Genomic DNA, 20,484 nt, shown 5'->3' on the forward strand with positions numbered 1-20,484 from the left:
TAGTGTCTGTACATTCTTGACATGAGGCTAATTATGGATACTTAGATATATCAGTAGACTTAAAAATGGGAGTAAGAGGGATTAGATGACTTGAAGATTTTGGAGAGAGATGCTCTTTGTTTTTTCCCATTTCAGCTTTGGTCCCAGTCCAATTTAAATCTGCAATGAACAAAAGTAATTACTGGATGGCAGTCCCCCTAAAAAAGAGAGTGGTGATCTCTGAATTTCTAAAAACCATTTCCAAGACATTTTGGGCAACTGCCTGCACTGGTTTGACACTTGTAGCTCCAATGGATGTTGGGACAAGTTGGCAGGTGCCCTGAGTTCTTCAGATCTGGTTGAGATTAGTTTGATTAGGTTGATAATGGGGCCCTTTTCATGGTCAGCAGGAAAACAAGGTCAGCAGCATCATTGAAATAGGGCAGGGAAGTTACTCTGGAGCTGCCTGTTTCTCCCCATGAATAAGAGATTAGGGGTGAGATCATGTAGGGTCCTCTGACAGCCAAAATCAATGGCTTCTGAGTATTTCTTGTTTGGTTGCCAGTGTCTGTATTTGGCAATCTGGTGGGCAGGGGCTTGTGGTCCTTATCGAGGTCCTTGCTGAGCTGGATGATGGCTGTGGCGATGGCTGTGCCCATTCAGGCTGGCACAGCTGCGCTCCTCTTGTGGCTCCATACGGAGGGGACGATGAGAAACCCTTGCACAGCTCACCCGAGGGAGGGTGGGAAGCAAAGAATCCCTCCATCCTCCAGCTGGGAACCCCTGAGAGCGCAGGAAGGAAGATGAAAGCATCAACACACGAAAAGGGCAAGGCTTGAATCTGGTGATGGAGGCCCAGGCCATGGAGGACGGTGCTGCCAGACCCCACCTCGCATGGACCCTGCAGCCCCATCACGCCCGGCGGTCCGGACACGCTAAGCAGGAGCAGCACGTTCCCACCGCCGGGCGCGCCGCGATATGACGGCGTGCCAAAGGATCTTTAGGAGCTGAAGGGGGGGAATATCCTGGCATAGAATTTAAAATGTGCTCTAACCTTTTCTGCAAACTGAAAGCAAGAAAAATGCTCATAAAACTAGTCTTTGTGCACAGAAAGAAGTCCGTTTTTATACTGTTGCTAAGTTCCTTATTGTTTTCTGGCTGTTTTTTGTGTTTCTGTGGCAGCCTTTTCTGTGGGCCTCTTTCAGTGACTTAGCTATATTGGCCTGCAGATAATTAGATCAGTGCTATCATTTTCACTGTCCTTTTTCCTCTGGAGCTATTTGCATGATAATGGCAGTTTGTGCGACTCTCTCCCTCCGTCTCCCTCTCTCTTTTAACCAGACACCATTTCTAAACATGAAATAATTCAGGGAACAATCTGTGAGTGGCTCTGTGATGAAAAGACTGAAAACATCTGGTTAGGAAAACATTTCTGGTAACCAAGAATGCAATATTTATGTCAGCTATAGCTTTAAAAAAGAGGTCTTAACAGCATTTTTAGTCTATATTTTAGTCTATATACAGTATTGGCTGTATGCAAAGCTCCTAAACACAGTATACTCCCACTCTGGCTATATATGTCTTTATTATATGTTTATCTAGACAATTTATAGGCAAATAAAATACTAGAATCTAAATTCCTAATGAAACCCATGACAGGTACCATTTAAAAGGCAGCTGTGCCCCACAAACTGGTTCTGACCCCTCTTGTGAGCAAAGTCTTTCGTCCTGCAAGATATGCCCAAAGCTAAGCAGTAGAACAAACCCATTGAAACCCAGAGCTTGGCCTGGGTGACTGACACTGGTGTTGTGTTGATTTACAGTCTGGAGCTTCCCATAGGAGAACATATCGTGGCCAAGGGTGGGCCAAGGAAGCTCTTTGTGCAGGAGCAGTCTCCTGCCATGCCCAGGTCCTGCAGAACAGTGGCCATCTCAGCCTCCAGGCTGTGCTGCACCACTGAGAACATTATCTTTGCTGTAAGAAAGGGGTCCTGGGACCAATTCCTGCTCCCCATGAGATTAAACTCCCTGCAGTCATACCTCAGCAAGGGAGAAAAACAAATAGGGAAAAGGAATAGAGTTAATAAAATTGATCCTGGTATCTGAAGACTGTGAAATTAATTTGGGATTTTGATTTCCCTGCGACAGCTCAGACAGGGAATATCAGCTGTCCTGCACCTGATAATTTTTCACATGGATCTTTATGTCACCCTGGCCAAAACATATTCCTGGTCTGGCTTCAGATCTTGGAGGGCCCCTCAGAGCAGCCCAGTGCTGCAGTGGATGGGTGGCAAGGCTGGGAATAGAAAATCATATTTGCCTGTTGAGTTAAGCTTATTAAAGATGATTTTAAATTTCCTAATAGGCAAAAGTGGACACAGTTTTGATAGCTTTCTAAGTTAAAAATAAAACAATTAAAATTACCATGGTTGTTTTTCTTTTTATGAGAAAAAGATTCTTGTAAAGAAATAGGGTTTAACCAGTTTTCATTTATTTGAATTAATTAAATAATTATTTTTATTTAAATACTGGAACATGTTGCTGAACAGTATTTTTACAGATGAACTTGCACTGCAAATATCTCATAACAATTGTAACATGCCAGAAAAACCCTGTGAGTAAATATCTGTGAGGACTGGGCTCTCTTCTTGTCTGCCATGGGGTTACACGGAATCACAGAATGGTTTGGTTGGAAGGGACTTTAAAAGTCTAATTCCAAACCCCTACCATGGGCAGGGACACCTTCCACTAGAGCAGATTCCTCAGAGCCTCATACAATCTGACTTAGGACACTTCCAGGGTTGGGAAATGTCTCTCTGGGCAATCTATTCCAGAGCCTCACCACCCTCACAGTATAGAATTTCTTTCTTATATCTAACCTAAACCTATCTTCTTTCAGTATAAAGCCATTCTCGTCTTGTCACTCCATGCACTTGTGACATGCCCCTGTCTGTCTCCCTTGTCGCCTCTTTAGGTACTGGAAGGTGCTTGGAGATTTCCCCAGAGCCTTCTCCTCTCCAGGCTGATCCATCAGCTGAGCTGCACCACGTTTGTCTGAGAGACATAAAGGAGTAGGAAAAGTTACGATAACACTGCTGTGATTAGAGGTACCTGAAAATCACATTCAAGTCAGAGAGAAGTCAGCTCCAAGTGAGCATGGCTGAAGCATTTGAGAGCTGCCCAGAGTGGCAGAGAGTGCTGATCCCAGGCCATGGGAGAGCTGGAAGGACAAGCAGAGTTCAGCTCACAGCTACATGGAGCAAAGATGGCACAAATCATATGAAGATTTTGACATGGGGTTTCCTGGGTCAAGAAATTTGATTATTGACAAACAGAAGGCAGGGACAGTGACTGTCTTACCAGAGTCATGAGAATTGCTGATGCCCAGCAATTGTGAACGTTAGATCCATCGGTCAGAGTTATTCATCACTTAATGAAATTCAGTGGAAATGGCTTCACTGGGAATGGGACCAGGTCCTTACTTCATAGCATAAATCCTGAAAGAGAAGGCTTCTTTCTGAACCAGTGTTGCCAAGCTGTGTGTGACCATGACCACAGCCCTCCTGTGCTCTTCCCTGTGCTGTGGATGGGGCATGGCCAGAGCTCTGAGGGACACCGAGCACCTGTGCTGTCAGTGGCCATTCTGAGACACATGAAGGCTCTTTTGCAGCATTTTTAAACCCTCACTCTTTGCATCAGGTAAGGTTTGAGGAGCTCTTGTCTTCCCCAAAGCTGTGCAGCCCCTTCTCAAAGCCATGTAGCACCTCATCAAAGCCTGTCAGGGACCAGGAGATCAAACAAGCTGGTTCTGCCAAGCAAAAAAAAAAAAAAACAACAAAACCACTACAGGGAATATAGTCTGCAGCAAACAAGACAGTGCTTGACATTACTTGCTGTCTGATAGCATTTCACATTTCTTCCAAGCAGCAACCTGCACTACTAGAGAAATAAAGGAAGGAATTCAATCCTGACCCCTGCATATTTACCTTCAGAAATGTCTCTGAGTGAAGAGAAAACCCTGAAAATTTCAAGTAATACAAAAGAGCTGAGCCCAAAAAAAAAAAAAAAAAAAAAAAAAAAGAAATCTCAATAGTATGAAAATTGGTTTATTTTCTAATTAATTTTATGTATTTGTAAATCTTTCCTCATAGAATATTTCTGCCAGTAGCCATGTGCCAGATTATGAGCAGGATTTAATGAAAAAAAAACCCCATAATTTCAACCCCCAAAACTATTTCCTGATGATGCCAGTGGTGTTTTTTTGCACAGCTCTTGCAGTGGTGAGTCACCAGCACAAGAGGTGGCTTATCAACTTATTAAATGAGCTATTTTTTTGACAGACAAGTTCATGACTTCGCAATTCTTGAAGGATTTTGATCTACTCCAGGTAATTTATAATTAAACTTTAAATAATTAAAGACAATTTAGGTGGAAGACTGGCATATTTCAGCTAATTTCAGCATTCTTCCTGAATGCTCCATGTTTTCAGAGTATGAAAAATATTAAGATCACTGAAGGTAGCTTCAGTAAAGAGCTTAAAGCCTGCTGCCATCACCTTATATAGTATATAGAAGATTTGAACAAAAATCATAACAGTATGAAGAAGATAAGGGTTTCTTCAATCAGGAAATTTACATAAGGAAAAAATAGCTACAAAGTGAAATGTGAAAGCAACAAGAAGTTTTTTAAGCTGGTGCTGAGGTTTCTTTTCAGATGAGCTGCCCCAGGAATTAGATTTGGACATAGTCCCTTCCCCATTGCAAACTTCTTCTGATCTTCTTGTCCTTAAGCTTCCAGTCTACCTTCACACAGATAGATTCTCTTCACAATATTTCATGTATAAAGTACAGAACACAAGTGAGGAACAGGATTTAAAACTATCCAGATGAAGGAGAGTGAGATGGCTGTCATGGAAGAACTGGTTCACTGCTCCAGGTTTACACTGGAGTAACCTCACTGAAATAAAGAATTTCAGTCGTCCAAAACCAAGAGCTGGGTCAGGCTCAGCTGAATGATGGACATTTGCATTCATCCAGAAGATTAAATGTAGTCTCCCATGTGTGTCTGTTTTTCAGCTGAGTCCTGCACAGCTCACATGGGCAAATCAACCACTGCATTACGAGCAACATGATGGCAGAACTGGACACTGAAGGACTGGATTGCACAGCACCGCAGAATTTCAGAAAATACTGGCAAACCGGAAATAAAGTATCTCCCTCATGACTTCATGAACTCAGCTCCAGTGGAAACTTTGCCTATATAAAGTTGATGGGATGAGGGATCGACATACAAATATTAAATTCACGTTAAGGGGACTAAATTTGGCTTAAGTGGAATATTTCCTTTCATCTCTCCTGATTTCATTCAGTATTTTGTTGCAATTCTTTCTTTATTAGTAGGAAAGCAAATCAGTGTGTTTCAAAATTGTTCCCACTGTTGTGAGCACAAACTTCCTGAAGATTTTAGCCTGTTCGCAAGAGATTGAGTAAAATAAAGATTTTTTTTTTTTAGGTCAACATTTTCTTCTGGCAGACTGAGCCTGAAGTGCACTTTATTTCCCTTTAATTTAACAGCTCCAGCAGCTTTTCCAGTTAAATCGACTGTTCATTATTGAGCCCATTTATGAAGGGCTGTGCAGTGCAGTTTAATGAATCCCTGGCACAAAGCTCCCTTTCAGTGTAGGGAAAGAATAGCAGCCTATTTAGGTCCTGTAGGGCTGTATGTCAAAGGCTGCCTATAATACTTGTCAGGGAAGGGCAGAAATTCCCACTGATATAAGAATGTGCAAGAAATCAACTTTCACAACCAACTCGCCGATTAAGACGCGATCAGGAAATGAGTCTGTAGGTTGGGAGCGGTGACACCTGTTTGGGCAGCCCGATTTTCCCATAACTCGATAACCATATGGGCCATACAACCAGGAAGGGGGGAAGAAAATAAGGCCTCCCTCCCTTGTTGCAGAGATTTTGTTACTTTCATGCTGCCTTCTTGATGCCACGATGAAAGGAAAATGGGTGTTGTGAATTGTGAGAGCTGGGCTCAGTGCTGGATTTGGTTTGCCTTCCCTAGGAGAAGGTTTTGCTAGTGGTCATAAAATCATGGAACAATCTGGGTTGGAAGGGACTGCAAAGATCACCTGGTTCCAACCTCCCTGTAGTGAGTGGGGGCATCTTCAACAAGACCAGCTTGCCCAAAGCCTCATCCAACCTGGCCTTGAACACTTCCAGGGATGGGGAATCAACCACCTCTCTGGGCAACTTGTGCCAATGTTTCACAACTCTCATCATAAGACATTTCTGCCTTCTATCAGCCTGAATCTATTTTCTTTCAGTGATGAGGCACAGCATGAGATGTTTCTTTCAGGCTGAATCCCAGTGGGATCCTGCTCTGGCATGGCAGAGCATTTACCCTGGGGCTGGACACTGAGATGGGTGGGCCATGAGCATCAGGAGGGCAGTCAGAGCTTCTGTGACTGGCTCCAGTGAGGAGCTGCTCCACAGAATTGCTGGTATTGTAATGCCCTCGACTATGCAAGGCTTCCTTGCTTATAGAAACTGCTCTCCTTTCTGTCCAGCCTGATCTGCAAGGATAACAAATCATTCTTCCTGTGAAGGGCTTGATCATGTGTCCATGAGCTCAATCTATGGCCAGAGCAAAGCGCGAGTGATAGGGCATGCTCCTACCTCCTTTGATTCTCAGAGTGACTGCTCCCTGGTTTTCTAAAAAAGCCAAGCTTGATGCCAAGGGCATTACTCTCAGAAGCCTTGGTTCAACCCCCAGAGGTGGTTGAGATGCTGCTCCCTATAACAAGCAAGAAAATGAACAAAACCAGATACATTTCCTACACAAAAGGGGGCAAAAAATAGCAGTACAACCCCTGGAGCCCATTAGTAAGCACTGAGCACTCTCCTGTGGGATGAAGGTTTGGGGTGGTGGAAGCAATTCTGCAGTCACTTTACTCACCCCAGTCTGTTAGGGGTAAAGGGGAGGGAAAAAGACATCTGGTCCAAAATTTTCCCTGGGGTTTGGGCTATTTTGTGAGTCTAAACCCAGCATTTCCTGGACATTAGACCCTGCTAGTGAGCTGAGGTGGATAGCTGGACCTGAGAATCACCACAAGTGGGCTGAGCATCAGCATCCTGAAAGAGCACAGGCAGAAGACAAGCAGGTTCATACAGCTGCTAGAAAAGAGATATTTTTCAGGAATAACCAAACTACTATTTCCTTGAAAAAAAATCAAGTTTCTTTACAAGTTGTTGACATCATGTGGCTTAGCAAATTTCCCTCCAGGCATTGCCCAACTTGGGGTAATCAGCTCTGCCTGAGAGAACACAGAGAATAAGCATGTTTAATGCAATTATGAAGGCTTTCTAAATCTCCAGATCTGGTTGAGAATATGTAAATTCAGCTGCTTAGCACAACTGAATGCAAACTTTCCTTTGCATGCCTGACAATTGTTTTAATACTCTCCGAGTTTTAGGAGGTAATAAAGTCTCCCGCTAAACCGTAGCTGAGCTCTCAAAGCTGTTTAATTGAATGAATTCAGCCTTACAGAAGAGAAGCTGGGGCTTTCAGCTCCTTTTTATCTGAGCCACCGGATATTTATCCACTCTGCATATAATGCCACCCAGACTCATTAACAAACCCTTTAGACAAGCTGCAGAATATTGCTGCTACCATGCTGAAGCAGATACTAATTTGAGGACAACTTCATTGCCGCTCTGTTTGAATAATTTCGTGTTGCTCAGATAAGAAACAGTCGCAGACTGTCTGCACATCCCGTGAAGGGTAGTGACCCCCATTTTCTAGACCCATGTGCAGTTCAAAGTGGCCTCACAGGGTTTGTAAAACTATCTAGTGAGCACACAGGGGATGTATATGTTGTTCTTTATATTTTCCCATCAATAAGGGAGCTTGGAGCAGGCTGCAAAGCTTGACAGGGCTTGACAGGGCCTGAGGGTAACAGCTCAGATCGTTAATCCCTGTCAGTTGTATTCGAGCTAAGTAGTTTAAATCCACCTTCTATGTAGACATACTCATTCTGACATGGAGAGATACATAGACTTCCCATAGCCCTCTGCTTACCAGGGTTTTTTTTGCTTCAATTACACTGTTACACTCAGAGCAAGTCCCAAAATATGAGACTCTGGAAGATTCCAGCTGAGCAAGTTTTGCAAAAGAGACCTGGTCCAGATGGGCTGGCACCAGAGCCAAGGCTGTGCCTGGGACTGTGAGGTTCTGCCTGCCGCTGGGACCCTGCAGAGACCCGCTGAGATGCTGGTGAGAGATCAAGAAAATCAGCAATCTTATTTTGTAGAGAGTATTGAGCCTCCTTTTCCTCCCACAAAATATGTGCTTTCTCCTCTTTTTTTTTTTGCAATACTTGCTTTGCATTCAACAAGTATTTCAAACCACAGTGAGGTGAATTTGGCTGGTTTTTCCATTTTACCACTAATTACAGTCCAAGGAGCTTGTCTCATTTTCCTTCTGCAGTTTTGCTTTCTGTTTTTCCCTTCAATACAAATCTGCTGCATTTCTAATGAACTGATGCAGACCATGAAAACTCACTTTACTTAATTCCAAATCAGATATGGATCTTCATTCAAATTTGGACATATAAAAGTATTGAACATAAATCTGGAGCTGGTTTGAGGGCTGTTCTGCACCAACATAAGAGTCTTCTGAAGGCAAATTAAAATACCTTTTAAAAAGACATTAAAAAAAGACAAGACAATTCCTCCAGGAGCTGCTAGCAGTACTTTAAGTGGCCACTTCACTAACTTTTTAACTTTCTATATAGAAGATTTATACTCCTGCTTCACTAAATCCATGCAACACCACAAACAAGGTGGTCTAGTGGAAGGTGCTCAATGTAGGGGAGTTGAACTAGATGATCTTTAAAGTCCCTACCAATCCAAACCATTACATAATTCTGTGACTTTAACTCCATGCACTCCAGTAATTCAAAATCTCTATTGGATCACAGCTCTGAATTTTCTTAGGACTTGACTAGACAGAGAATACGCTATGTAATGTGCATATCAATGAGCTTGGAAAAAAGCATCCTTTACAAATCAATTTAAGTGTGTGTATCCTGGCGGCTGTCAAGAGCAAGAGCATGTCCCCGTGCCCTCGCACCCAGAGCCGTGCAAGCGCCGGGCCTGACCCCAGACGGAGGAAGATGTTTTCTGCCAGCTGAGCAGCTGCGGGGTGGGGGACAAGACTGATGGGGTCTGAAGGATGCTGTGCATCTGCTCTGGGGTGCCTGCCTGGTGTGTCTGGTCAGGGCATGCCTGTGCACCTGTCCCAGGGGGTGTGTGTGTACACCTGTCCCGCGGGGCTGCGTATCTGTCCCCGGGCGGGTGTGTCCAAGTCCCGGGGTGATGCTCGTCCCGCCCCGCCGCTGCCAGTGTTCCCGCCCGGGTCGGTGGGTTGGTGGGTGCAGCCAGCCCGGCCCCCAGGCTCCCGGCAGAGAGGCGGGAGGGCCGGGCCAGCCCCGCTCTGATCCCTCCTCCTCTTCCTCCTCCTCCTCCTCCTCCTTCCCCGCCCGCCGCCTTTTCCCCGCTGCCGCCACCGCCGCCCACCGGGCGCATCCCAGCGGACTCTGTCGGAACTCGGGGCGGCGGCGTTCGCCGCCGGCCATGGCCGTGCCCGCCGCGCTGCTCAGCCCGCACCACCTCCTCTCCTTCTGCTTCCCCGCCGCCGGCGGGCTCCTGGGCTATGCCGACCTGGAGAAGGGCTACGAGGGCGGCGGCGGCGACGCGGGGGACTTTAGAGAAGCCACCCGGGACCTGCTGAGCTTCATCGACTCGGCTTCCAGCAACATCAAGCTGGCGCTGGACCGGCCGGTGAAGTCCCGGCGGAAGGTGAACCATAGGAAGTACCTGCAGAAGCAGATCAAGCGCTGCACCGGCATCATCGCCGCCGCCGCCCCGCCGCCCGCCGCCTGCCCGCCCGCCGCCTGCCCCGCCCGGCCCCCGCCGCGCCGGGAGCCCGCGCAGGCGGCCGGCAGCAGCCTCCAGAGCAGGAGCCTGGCCGCCCTCTTCGGCTCCCTGCCGCGGGGCCGGGGCGCGCCGGGCGGCGCCGAGGCCAAGGCGGGCGGCGGCGCGGGCGGCGGGGAGAAGGCGGCGGGCGGCCCGCGGAAGGTGCCGCTGCGGGACCGCAACCTGCCGCCCTCCTTCTTCACGGAGCCGGCGCTGCCCGGCCCCGCCGCCCGCGGGCCGCCCGCCAAGGAGCCGGAGAAGGGCGGCGGGGGCGCGGAGGCCACCGAGTTCTTCGAGCTGCTGTGCCCCGAGTACGGCGCGCTGCTGCCCGAGCACGCCGCCACGACCGACGGCTTCGGCGGCCGCCTGCCCGCCGAGCTGGGGCTGGAGCACGGGCTGTACGAGCTGCCGCTGCCCGCGGGGCCGCACCCGCTGCTGGGCGGGCTGCTGTACCCCGAGCCGCCCTGGAGCCCGGCCGCGCCCTGCAGCCCGCCCAGGAAGGCTCCGGCCGAGCCGCTGCGCCCGATTTACCCCGGCGGCGCCGAGCCCGTGCCCGGCGGCGGCGGCAGCGAGGAGCCCGGCGGGCACCTGCCCGCAGGGTTCGCCCCCTTCTTCCCCGAGTGCCCGCTGCCCCCGCCGCAGCCGCCCTACGACTACGGCGGCGGGTACCACCGCGGGGGCTACCCCGGGCTGTAGGGCGGCCGCGGCTCGGGGCTCGCCGGGACGGCGAGGCGGGGAGCGGAGCCCGGAGCCCCGCGGGGCCGGGCGGGCGCTGCGGCAGCGCGGAGGCCGCACGGGGCTCCGCTGACTCCGCCGCATGTGAGAGCCCCGCAGCCCAAACGGCGGCCACGGCCCCCGCAGGATTCACCCTTGTGCACTGCCAGTGCCCTCCTGCTGCGGTTTGGGCGACGCTGCAAATAAAATGTGAAACTTTGGGTTTCTTCAGGTGTTTTTGTAGCGGCCGGTGCCCCCCTTTCATCTCCTTCCTTAGGGGCCAGGGCCTATACCTGTAGGCGACGTGGGGACAGGGGCTGCGCTTTCAGAGGCCGCGGGGACCACTCGTCAATGATTTCGGTCTAAATCTAAAGCTCATGTCAACACTTGAGGTGCATTTAACATTTTTCCCAGGCTCACGTTTGTCACAAGTGCTGGCAGGTGTTCAGCTGAGGACACAAAGGCAAGAAAAGTGAAGCAAAATCAAAGATGCTGCTACCAAAACTCAGTGTCCTGAAATTTTAACAGCGTCTAGCAGGATCTTGCAAAACGGCAATTTGCAGCGATTCGTAAGTTAATTGATGGTGTAAGTTCGGGACAAAAATGTACTGTAGCCACTGCGGCCATGTGATTCCTACAGACTGTTGGATTTCTTCCAGGAATGTGTCAAAGCTCAGAAAGCGATGCGGCTCCGTCTCATTGTGTACAGGAGATTATTTGATAATCATTTAAGTTATGTAAAAGAGTCTATGATAGGTCCTATAAAAATAAAGCTGCACAATAGATCCGAGATGTGTGGTTGTTACTGCTGTTGAGACGCGGCATTCAGGGCGCTTTCGCCGTGCCTCCATCCCCTGTAATGGTTTCTTGGCAGGAGTTAAGACAGGCAGCGGGTTTTGTCTTTTTTAAATCTTTTGAAATGCTGTATTTTATCCACAGCGACCCGTGCTTGTTTAACCTTCATTTGCACTGTTTCTGTAACTTAGTAGAAAGAAAGGAGTGGTAATATGCTACAAAGTCAAGGGATGAAAATTGTTACAGTTATGAAAACGGATCAAAATACTCCGAGCTTTCCTATTGAGATGCAAGTTTTCAAAGGCAATCCCGCAGTCTGGCTCCCTGCCAGCCCCAAGTGGATTGTTTGTTTTTTAAACGGGATTCACACAGGGATCAGCCTGGGGTTTTACCCTCGGTGGTGGTGGCAAATCTTTGTGCCTTCTGTGTTTTAAAAGATAGTGTGGAAGGTAAAGCAATTTTTTTTTTCATTCTTCTACCCAGATTTAACTTTTCAGAGAGTTGGGGTCAGCATGCTGGGAAGTGTGGAGAGGTGAAGCAAAATCTTTTGGAGATAAACTGAGATAATTCGTTTTGGCAAATGTTTTAATGTTACTTTTATAAGCAAGACCTGAAACTGCTGCCTCCTCTTTCCTCCCCACAAGCTGCCCAAGGTGTCCACAAGCTGTACGGAAAGGAACCACCATGGATGAAAGTCCACAACACTCCAGCGTTTGATAGCTGAGTGCTGAGGAAATCCACTTTTCAAGAACAATTTTGCAGCAGTTTATTTCACTGTTTCTCGAGAGCGTGTATGAGGATCAATGGGCAGCCAAGGTAGCTACAAATTAGGTTAATCCTGCCCTGCTGCTGTTTTTGATGATGGGACAATGTTCTGCTCTGTAAGTTCTGTCCTGCCTTCTTCACTTTGGCAAACCTCCCAGCTTGCATTAGTGAGTTGCACATTGCCAACTCCCAGCAGAGCTTGCATCCAACTGCATTTGAGAGTACCTGGGAAAGGCCAGCTGGGGAGTTATGTCAGGTGGAGATGTGTTGTATTTTTATTTTGTTTGTTTAGCTCCTACTTCAAGCATGTGAATTTGCAGCGTGTCTTGACAGCTGCTCAGAATTATTTCAGCTTGATGATGCTGTGCTAATAATCTCAGTGCCCATTTTACTCCCCTGAGCTGTGTACCTAAGATTTGTGCTTTCAGCAGGCCAGGGAAATGATGGGGGAGCTGATAATGGAGTGGTCCCAGGTAAGGAATAAACCCACTTTTTTGAGGATTAATTTATCTCATAAGCTCAATAGGCAAATTTGTATTAACTGGGGATCTAATCCTGAAGGCTTTATAGCCTATTATGTCAACTGTCTCACAGATGTCAGTGAGATTTTGCTCGGAAAAAGTAAAAAAAAAAAGGTTTCCAGTAATTGGTTCTGGGACAGACATTGCAAACCTGAATAGTTGATCGCTCACCTCACCTTCTTATTCTAAGTAGCCCTAAAGGGCCACAAAAGTGACCAGCTGGTGTTTTGTACTCATTTGGTGCTCTGCTGTGTTGCCTTGTCGATGATGAGCTGTATTGCTCAGAAGCTGAGCATCAATCAGCCTTCTTGGGTTAGACCTTGTCTAAAACCAGTGGGAGAAGCAGCTCTGTGGGTGCCAGCAGAGCTGGGCTGATCCAAGGCTGGGCTGGCACCTCATTCCCAGTGCTGCCAGCTTGGGAGGTTTCTTTGTGGGCTTGCAAGAGCTTTGGGTCAGGCTCTGGGAATCAGGCTGACTGAGCAGCAGCTGCACAGGTCTCTTCAGCTTAGCCTCTATCCTGCTATAGTTCCTTAAGGGGGATGTTCAGATTCTAGGAGTTTGCACTGGGGAAAAAAAAAAAAAAAAAAAAAAAAAAAAAAAAAAAAAAAAAAAAAGTCTAGAAATCAGCGTTCTTTGAAGAATGGCTACATTGCTGCCAGAGGATATATTTGTATCCGAGGAGTACCTGGCACGGGAAGTATGATGAGCCTGGAAAGGAGCTAACAACAGTTTTTCCCACAACACAGAACAAACAAAGAACTTCTGTGTAACTCTTGAGGAGCACTAGAGCCCCTCTCTGTGCTGTAGAGGTGGTGAGGGCACCTGAACAGCCCAGGGGTTGCCATCTAGTGAGGCTGCATCTTTGATCTCCTTTGTGCATGTGTGAGCTCTTTTTGTTGGGTTGTTTGCCCCAGCTTGAGTAGTGCAGGCACTGAAAACATCACCTAAAGTCTCAGAAACACTCTTGGGAAATTGTTTTCTCCTCTGATACTCTGAAGATCATCATCCTAAGCATGTGCAAGAAAAAAAGCTTTTGTAATTGAGCAAGATATTTTGATTTTTTTTTTTTATGCACTTCTATTAAGAGTCTGTCCCTAAGGACTAAAGCTAATTCTTTTTAGCTTTTCTGTCTTAAAAGAAATATCTCTCCTTGAAAGGAAACAGATTCTGTTTGGTTGGATGGAGGTCAGACTACCAAACTATTTCATTTTACAAAGCCTGCACTGAGTTCTTCAGACACACTAAACTCCATTTTATTGCTGGTGTATTTGACACATATTGCCTGATATTACTGGAGATTTTGATGGGAAAGCATACACATGTTAATAATTTTTTATATATAATCAAAGATGATAATGGGGGATGACAAGAACCCTTGCTTCTCATTTTAAATGAGGGAATCATAACCTTTCCTTAATGGTGATTTACTGACAAATAAGTAAGGGTTCACCATGAATAGTTACTACTGTGTCTCAGTATTTTGTGACTTAAATGGTCTGGGTCTATTCCAAAGCCACTTTCAGAAAGCAGAAAGATTCCTTTTTAAAAAGTGTTTTGAAACAGGCTCATTAACTATTTCATGGCCTGAGCTTGAGAATGCTCTAGTACAGCCTAGCCATTGATGATGAGTTATCTTTGTTGAGCTTACATAGTTGATCAAAGTGTGCAAGTGAAAAAGATACAGAAGTTAATTGTAAACTCTTTTTGTTTCTTGACTTTCTAAAGAAACTGCTTTTGGCAACATTGCAAAAACTGAAGGTCATTCTGCACTTATTGGCAAACATAGGGAAAAGGTGGTGGAGCAATTCCATAGAGATGTGCAGATGTGCAAGAAGTTCAGATGAGACTGTGGGAGTTTAAGCCTACAAGCCTGACTATATGAAGTGAGAGCTGGGAATGCTTTTAGGATAGCTTTGTGTCAGCCAAAGAGGCTGCTGAACACTTCCTTAAAATCCAGTGGTGTTTGTAACACATCTACACAACCAGCCAAAACCAGACTGTGTTATAATGAGTGCTCTCTCCCCAGTTCTGTGTGGGTAAATACTGGCAGGAGATTGCCGAAAGGCAATACTATGAATGATTAAGGTGTTTAATAATATTTTTCAATTCCTCACTGTAAACCTGATTATCCCCTCCCTTGCTGGCAAAGCACTACTTCACCAGCCTGCAGGTTTATAGGTTTTTGTGCTTTTTGGACCCCCTCCATATGAAAAGTAGGTGTCTTTAGGGTTGTTATGATCGTAATCCACAGGCCTTGGTTGTCCAGAGATCGCAGACTCAATGTCACTGCATTACTGTCAGTGGAATGTATTTTTAATTACTTGAATTAGCTTGTGTGGGATTTGAGGAATAGGCAGCATTTCCCAAATAAGCCTTCATTTTTTCTTCTCTGAAATGGGGGAATCACATCTTATTTAGACAATCTGTTTCACCCTTTCAGAGGCAGCTAAAACTGCACGATTTACCCTGTGCTCCCTTCAGGTATTCCCTAGCAATGTCAGGCATGTAAGAAAATGTGGACTGGTCTGCACTGAAGGAGGGAAGAGATGATTCAGGATTTGTAGTAATGGATTCTAGTGTGCCTGCTAGTGCATGTTTTGTGTGCTAGGATGTCTCCTGGTGGGCACTTTGGATTGCTTCAGCCTTAGCAGCTAATCATAATTCAGTCTGTGGGCTCTGCTGCACAAATTCTGGCAAATCCTGCTGTGCCAGATGAAGAGATGACTGAATCCATTTTCCACCCTGTCTCTTTGCCATAGGTGCCATCCCTTAGCTATGTGCTGAAGAGAACAGTACCTGTCTCTCTGTTGCTACAACCTGTGATCAGTGCCCACAAGCATCCTCAAGGAGGGTTTGGAGTGAGGTGGGGGCAGTTTGGCTTAGCCCAGGAACAGCTGGAGCTCAGCTCAGCCATTTCAGCCACAGCTAAGTGAAGCAAATCTCCTGTCAGACTGGGAGTTAAACCTAAAACACTGCGTGACAAATCACTTTATTGGTACCTGTAGATGGGGAATACAGACTGCTCTTTCTTGGAGAAGCTGGCCATAACTGTTATTAATTTCATTTTTGTTTGGCTTCATGACATATAGAAGCCCACAGTTTCAACCCTTTGTACCTCCACTGTAGTGAAAGCTCAGTGAAGGATATTTAATTTGATGTTGCCAGAATACTCTTCAGTCAGAGGAATCCTGCCTGAGAAGCTGCTGGACCAAGGATAGTGTCACAGGAAAGGTGTTGGTCCCTTTTTTCTTAATTGCAGAATGTGATAGAGGCTCTTCTGTACCACAGGGTAAAGGAGAAATTTACAGGGACTGATTTCCATGACTCATTTCAATTATGTAGCAGACATGACCCTTTCTGTCTTCCAAACCTCATAGCGAAGAGCTTGAGCTTGCGCCAGGTGTGCTCATGACTCTGCTCTGGGTTCAGGTGGACACAACACTCCAGGGTGGCATTGAGAGCTGTCCTGGACTCTCCTTTAGCATGACATTCTTATTTCCTTCTCTTCCTATCTCTCTGTAACGTGTTCATCTCCCAAGCTCACCAGAATGTTTCTTTGGGTATTGAGGCTGAGCACCCTGAAAGGCGATGGAGGTTCATGTCTGTGAGACCTCTGGACACCTCAGTGACTTTCCAGGCCAATCTACAGGAGTTACAGACTAAATAACATTTAGTGCTCTGACTGCTGACTGTATGAATACAGCCCTGGGTGACTGTGAGTTGAGCTGGACTCTGACAGATCTTGTTTCAATAATACCAGCAGTGTTACAGTTCTGTGATCAAATCCCCTCCCATGCCAACAGTCTCTTCTCTGCCAGTGGTTTGTCAGCTGGATTTGTTAGGTCTGGAGTAAACAGACCTGCTATTCTCAAGATACAGAAAGCAGAGATCAGAGAGGTAAAATAGGGTATGAACTTTAAATGAGGAGAAATTCCATCCTTCTACCACCATTTTTCATCAGTGGGTAACTAATATTTTTTTGCATAGAAACACCTCACAGTAGAACTGGGCTTCAAATAACAGCTATAATTGCTTCTGTGCACTCCAGTAATTGCATATAAATCAATTACCACCATTTTAGGTATTTGAACAGCTCGCTCTATGAAGAAAAACCTTTCTTTCCTGTTTAATAGCCAGACCTTTAGCTTCTTTGTTTATCCACATATCTGGGACAAATGATTCAAGCTCAGTCATTAATTAGTGATTTTATCAAGATTTTCCTTTCAGGATGGAAAGGTCATCACACCCTTGAAGTGCCAGCAGAACAAATGTCTCCCATTTGCACAAATCAGGGCTTGTGAGGAAGATGCCTCAGAACATGACTTAAAAGGTAGAGGCTTAATTTGGGGTGGATACTTGTAAGAACGTGCCTGGTGTGGTGATACAAATGTGATGACCAGACATCCTGACTTTTTTCCTAAAGTCTGTGATTATTACTTTTTATGGCTTAGATAACCCTTAATGCCTAGAACTAGCTGACAGAACACCAGGCACAGGGGCTGAAGTAAAAAGTCAGGCCAGAGGAGGATGGCCTTGACTTCAGTATAATTTATTTTTATTGTATTGTCCAGAGCCCCTTGGGTTGTCAGAGCTACACACTGGTTCCTGGATGCTCCTGGAGATAAGCCAGTGCTACAGCCTGTGGCAACTCCAAGTAATGTGCTATCTTGGCCAATGTATGGGCCCTGCCAGGGGAAGAAGAACATATTTTACTACAGGACAAATGCTACCTGGCTAATCCAGACCAACTGGAATTATAAATAAGATGAAATTTTGTTAAATAAGAGGAAATACATGAATGATGAGGCAAAGAGAAGTGAGGGGTTTTTCCTGGCCATCATGTTTGGATTCTGAGCTTGAAATAGGTATTACTATTGCCGAATTATGATGTGTATTGATATATTTTTCTTGTGCTTATGCTAGTTATATCACTGGTTTCAAATTACCTCGTTTCTCAAAGGAAGGAAAAAAAAAATTTAAGAATAGAGATTTTTTTCCTGCTACTGAGAGAAAAACTGGGAACAGAGAAATCCAAAATGATCTGCTAGAAATATCCTTGCTTTAAATTAGAAAACAAAACACAGCATCTATAAGTCCCACACTATTCAACTTGAGTTTTTCCTACACCAGTTTAGTCTCTTTTACTAGCTGATGTGCCTTGTAGGGCAGATGCCCAGCAACTCCAACTCCAGTAAGTATGCCCTCTGCGGGCGACTTTTCTCGTACAGGACTGGACAAGAAGAGGATATTCACTGCCACTGCTCAAGTGCCGGTAAAATGTGAGGCACGGCCGGCAGGACTCTCCCGGGGCGAAGCTGCGCGCAGAAATCCTCTGCAGCCCTCCAGCGGCTCCGGCGACTCCTGCACGCTGGGAACGCCGGGCTGCGGGCTCGGCCAGCATCTCACAGCGCGGGCACAGCCTTGCTGCCCTAAGAGGCTCCCAGCCAGCTTGCTGCGCCCCCCGAGCACACCTTCCCTTCGGCCCACCTTCCCTTCAGCTTCACCTTCCCTTCGACCCCACCTTCCCTTCGGCCCACCTTCCCTTCAGCTTCACCTTCCCTTCGGCCCACCTTCCCTTCGGCCCCACATTCCCTTCGGCCCACCTTCCCTTCAGCTTCACCTTCCCTTCGGCCCCACATTCCCTTCGGCCCACCTTCCCTTCAGCTTCACCTTCCCTTCAGCTTCACCTTCCCTTCAGCCCCACCTTCCCTTCGGCCCCACCTTCCCTTCAGCCCACCTTCCCTTCAGCTTCACCTTCCCTTCAGCCCACCTTCCCTTCGGCCCCACCTTCCCTTCAGCCCACCTTCCCTTCAGGCCACCTTCCCTTCGGCCCCACCTTCCCTTCAGCCCACCTTCCCTTCAGCTTCACCTTCCCTTCAGCCCACCTTCCCTTCGGCCCCACCTTCCCTTCAGCCCACCTTCCCTTCAGCTTCACCTTCCCTTCAGCTTCACCTTCCCTTCAGCCCCACCTTCCCTTCGGCCCACCTTCCCTTCGGCCCCACCTTCCCTTCAGCTTCACCTTCCCTTCAGCTTCACCTTCCCTTCAGCCCCACCTTCCCTTTGGCCCCACCTTCCCTTCAGCCCACCTTCCCTTCGGCCCCACCTTCCCTTCAGTCCACCTTCCCTTTGGCCCCACCCTCCCTGCAGCTTCACCTTCCCTTCAGCCTCACCTTCCCTTCACCTTCACCTTCCCTTCGGCCCACCTTCCCTTCACCTTCACCTTCACCTTCACCTTCACCTTCACCTTCACCTTCACCTTCACCTTCACCTTCCCTTCAGCCCCACCTTCCCTTCACCTTCACCTTCACCTTCACCTTCACCTTCACCTTCACCTTCACCTTCCCTTCACCTTCACCTTCCCTTCAGCCCCACCTTCACCTTCACCTTCACCTTCACCTTCCCTTCGGCCCCACCTTCCCTTTAGCTTCACCTTCACCTTCCCTTCACCTTCACCTTCCCTTCGGCCCCACCCTCCCTTCAGCTTCACCTTCACCTTCCCTTCAGCCCACCTTCCCTTCACCTTCACCTTCCCTTCAGCCCACCTTCCCTTCGGCCCCATCAGCACAGGGAGTGTGTGCTGGAAGAGTTGTCAGCAATCCCTCTGTTCTTTCCCAGTTATGCTGGGATAGTATTTGGTGAGGCATGACAGTGTCACAAGGCTGGGGGAGGCCTCCCTGGAACTCTGTGACACAGAGAGACTCCCAGGGGAGCCCTTGGCTGGTGGCAGAGTGTCCTTAGCAGTGTCCATCAGGAGCTGCACCAATGTGTTGGCTGTATGTGGTTTTGGGGGTGTCCTGCTCTCTGGCTTGGCTGTCCCCTATGTGCCCCTTCACTCTTGTTATCTTGAAGGGCCACCTGAATTGAGGAGGGGAGGGGTTGAAGGAGGTTTTGGGGTTTGCTTCCATGGGGTGTTGCAAATGACAGTGCCATGCACCACTTTGGGTTGGTTGAGACTCCCCAGCATCAGGGACACCAGAAACAGAAAAGAGTAATGAATGCTTCCCAAGTGTGCAACTCTCCCAGGGCAACGCACACACTTCCCATTACATCCAGGGAGCCACAGGCAAAGCGTGGCTGTAATTTGTGAGGGATGGTCATGTGGATTCGAGCTTCCTATGGGCACTCCCAGTAGCCATGGGATTCTGTGCTTCTGAGGTGGCCCAGGTAGCTTATCTCAGGCAGCTGAGAGCAGGCAGTAGTTAAGCAATCAGCAATCAGCAGTGCTGACTGACTGGGATGGGCTGCAGCCAGTCTGTCTCTCTCCTTGGAGTACCCACTGCCCACCCTGGACTCCATATTATTCCCTACTGACATGCTCCCCCAGACAAAAATCAGTGGCAAGTAAAAAAAAAAAAAAACTTGAATTAATTTACTTTTATCATTCTGCAAGCCTGGAGATGCGTTATATCAGCAATGACATGGGCCACAGGAACTGCTGGCAAAAATGAGAGAACAATTCTCACAAAACATTATATACTTTGTGTTTGCATGGCTGCAGGGGGCCACCTGTAATCATCAAAAGCAAATGAATCGTAGTCAGAGCTGTACATGAGCTGTTTCACAAAGGCTTCCTTGTCTGCTGGCTCGGGGTACAAAGAAGCGAGGCCATGCTTGTACGCCCAGTCAATAATCTGCAAACGATAAGCAAAATGAGCTGCTGAAACAATGCTGGCATGTTATGAAGTTGAAACCAACTGCAGTTTGGCCCTGTTTGTGTTTCCCCTCTT

General features: G+C 47.3%; 2 protein-coding genes across 6 annotated transcripts in view; one reads left to right on the forward strand and one right to left on the reverse strand.

The window, feature by feature from the left end:
• The first annotated feature begins 9,537 nt into the window (after positions 1–9,537).
• Positions 9,538–11,466, forward strand: FAM181B (family with sequence similarity 181 member B). The gene has a single exon (XM_030268959.4). The coding sequence runs from the start codon at positions 9,621–9,623 to the stop codon at positions 10,656–10,658; it is 1,038 nt and encodes a 345-aa protein (XP_030124819.4). The 5' UTR covers positions 9,538–9,620; the 3' UTR covers positions 10,659–11,466.
• An 8,650-nt stretch (positions 11,467–20,116) lies between these two features.
• ME3 (malic enzyme 3) overlaps positions 20,117–20,484 on the reverse strand; it is a 117,252-nt gene continuing 116,884 nt past the window's right edge. For all 5 annotated transcript variants that reach the window (XM_072926881.1, XM_072926867.1, XM_072926861.1 and 2 more), the window contains one exon: positions 20,117–20,388. In XM_072926881.1, coding sequence (XP_072782982.1) covers positions 20,227–20,388 — 162 coding nt within the window. In that variant the 3' untranslated portion in view covers positions 20,117–20,226. The remainder of the gene's footprint in view (positions 20,389–20,484) is intronic.

This window comes from Taeniopygia guttata, chromosome 1 (genome assembly GCF_048771995.1).
Source record: "Taeniopygia guttata chromosome 1, bTaeGut7.mat, whole genome shotgun sequence".
In the NCBI taxonomy this organism is placed as follows: Eukaryota; Metazoa; Chordata; class Aves; order Passeriformes; family Estrildidae; genus Taeniopygia; species Taeniopygia guttata.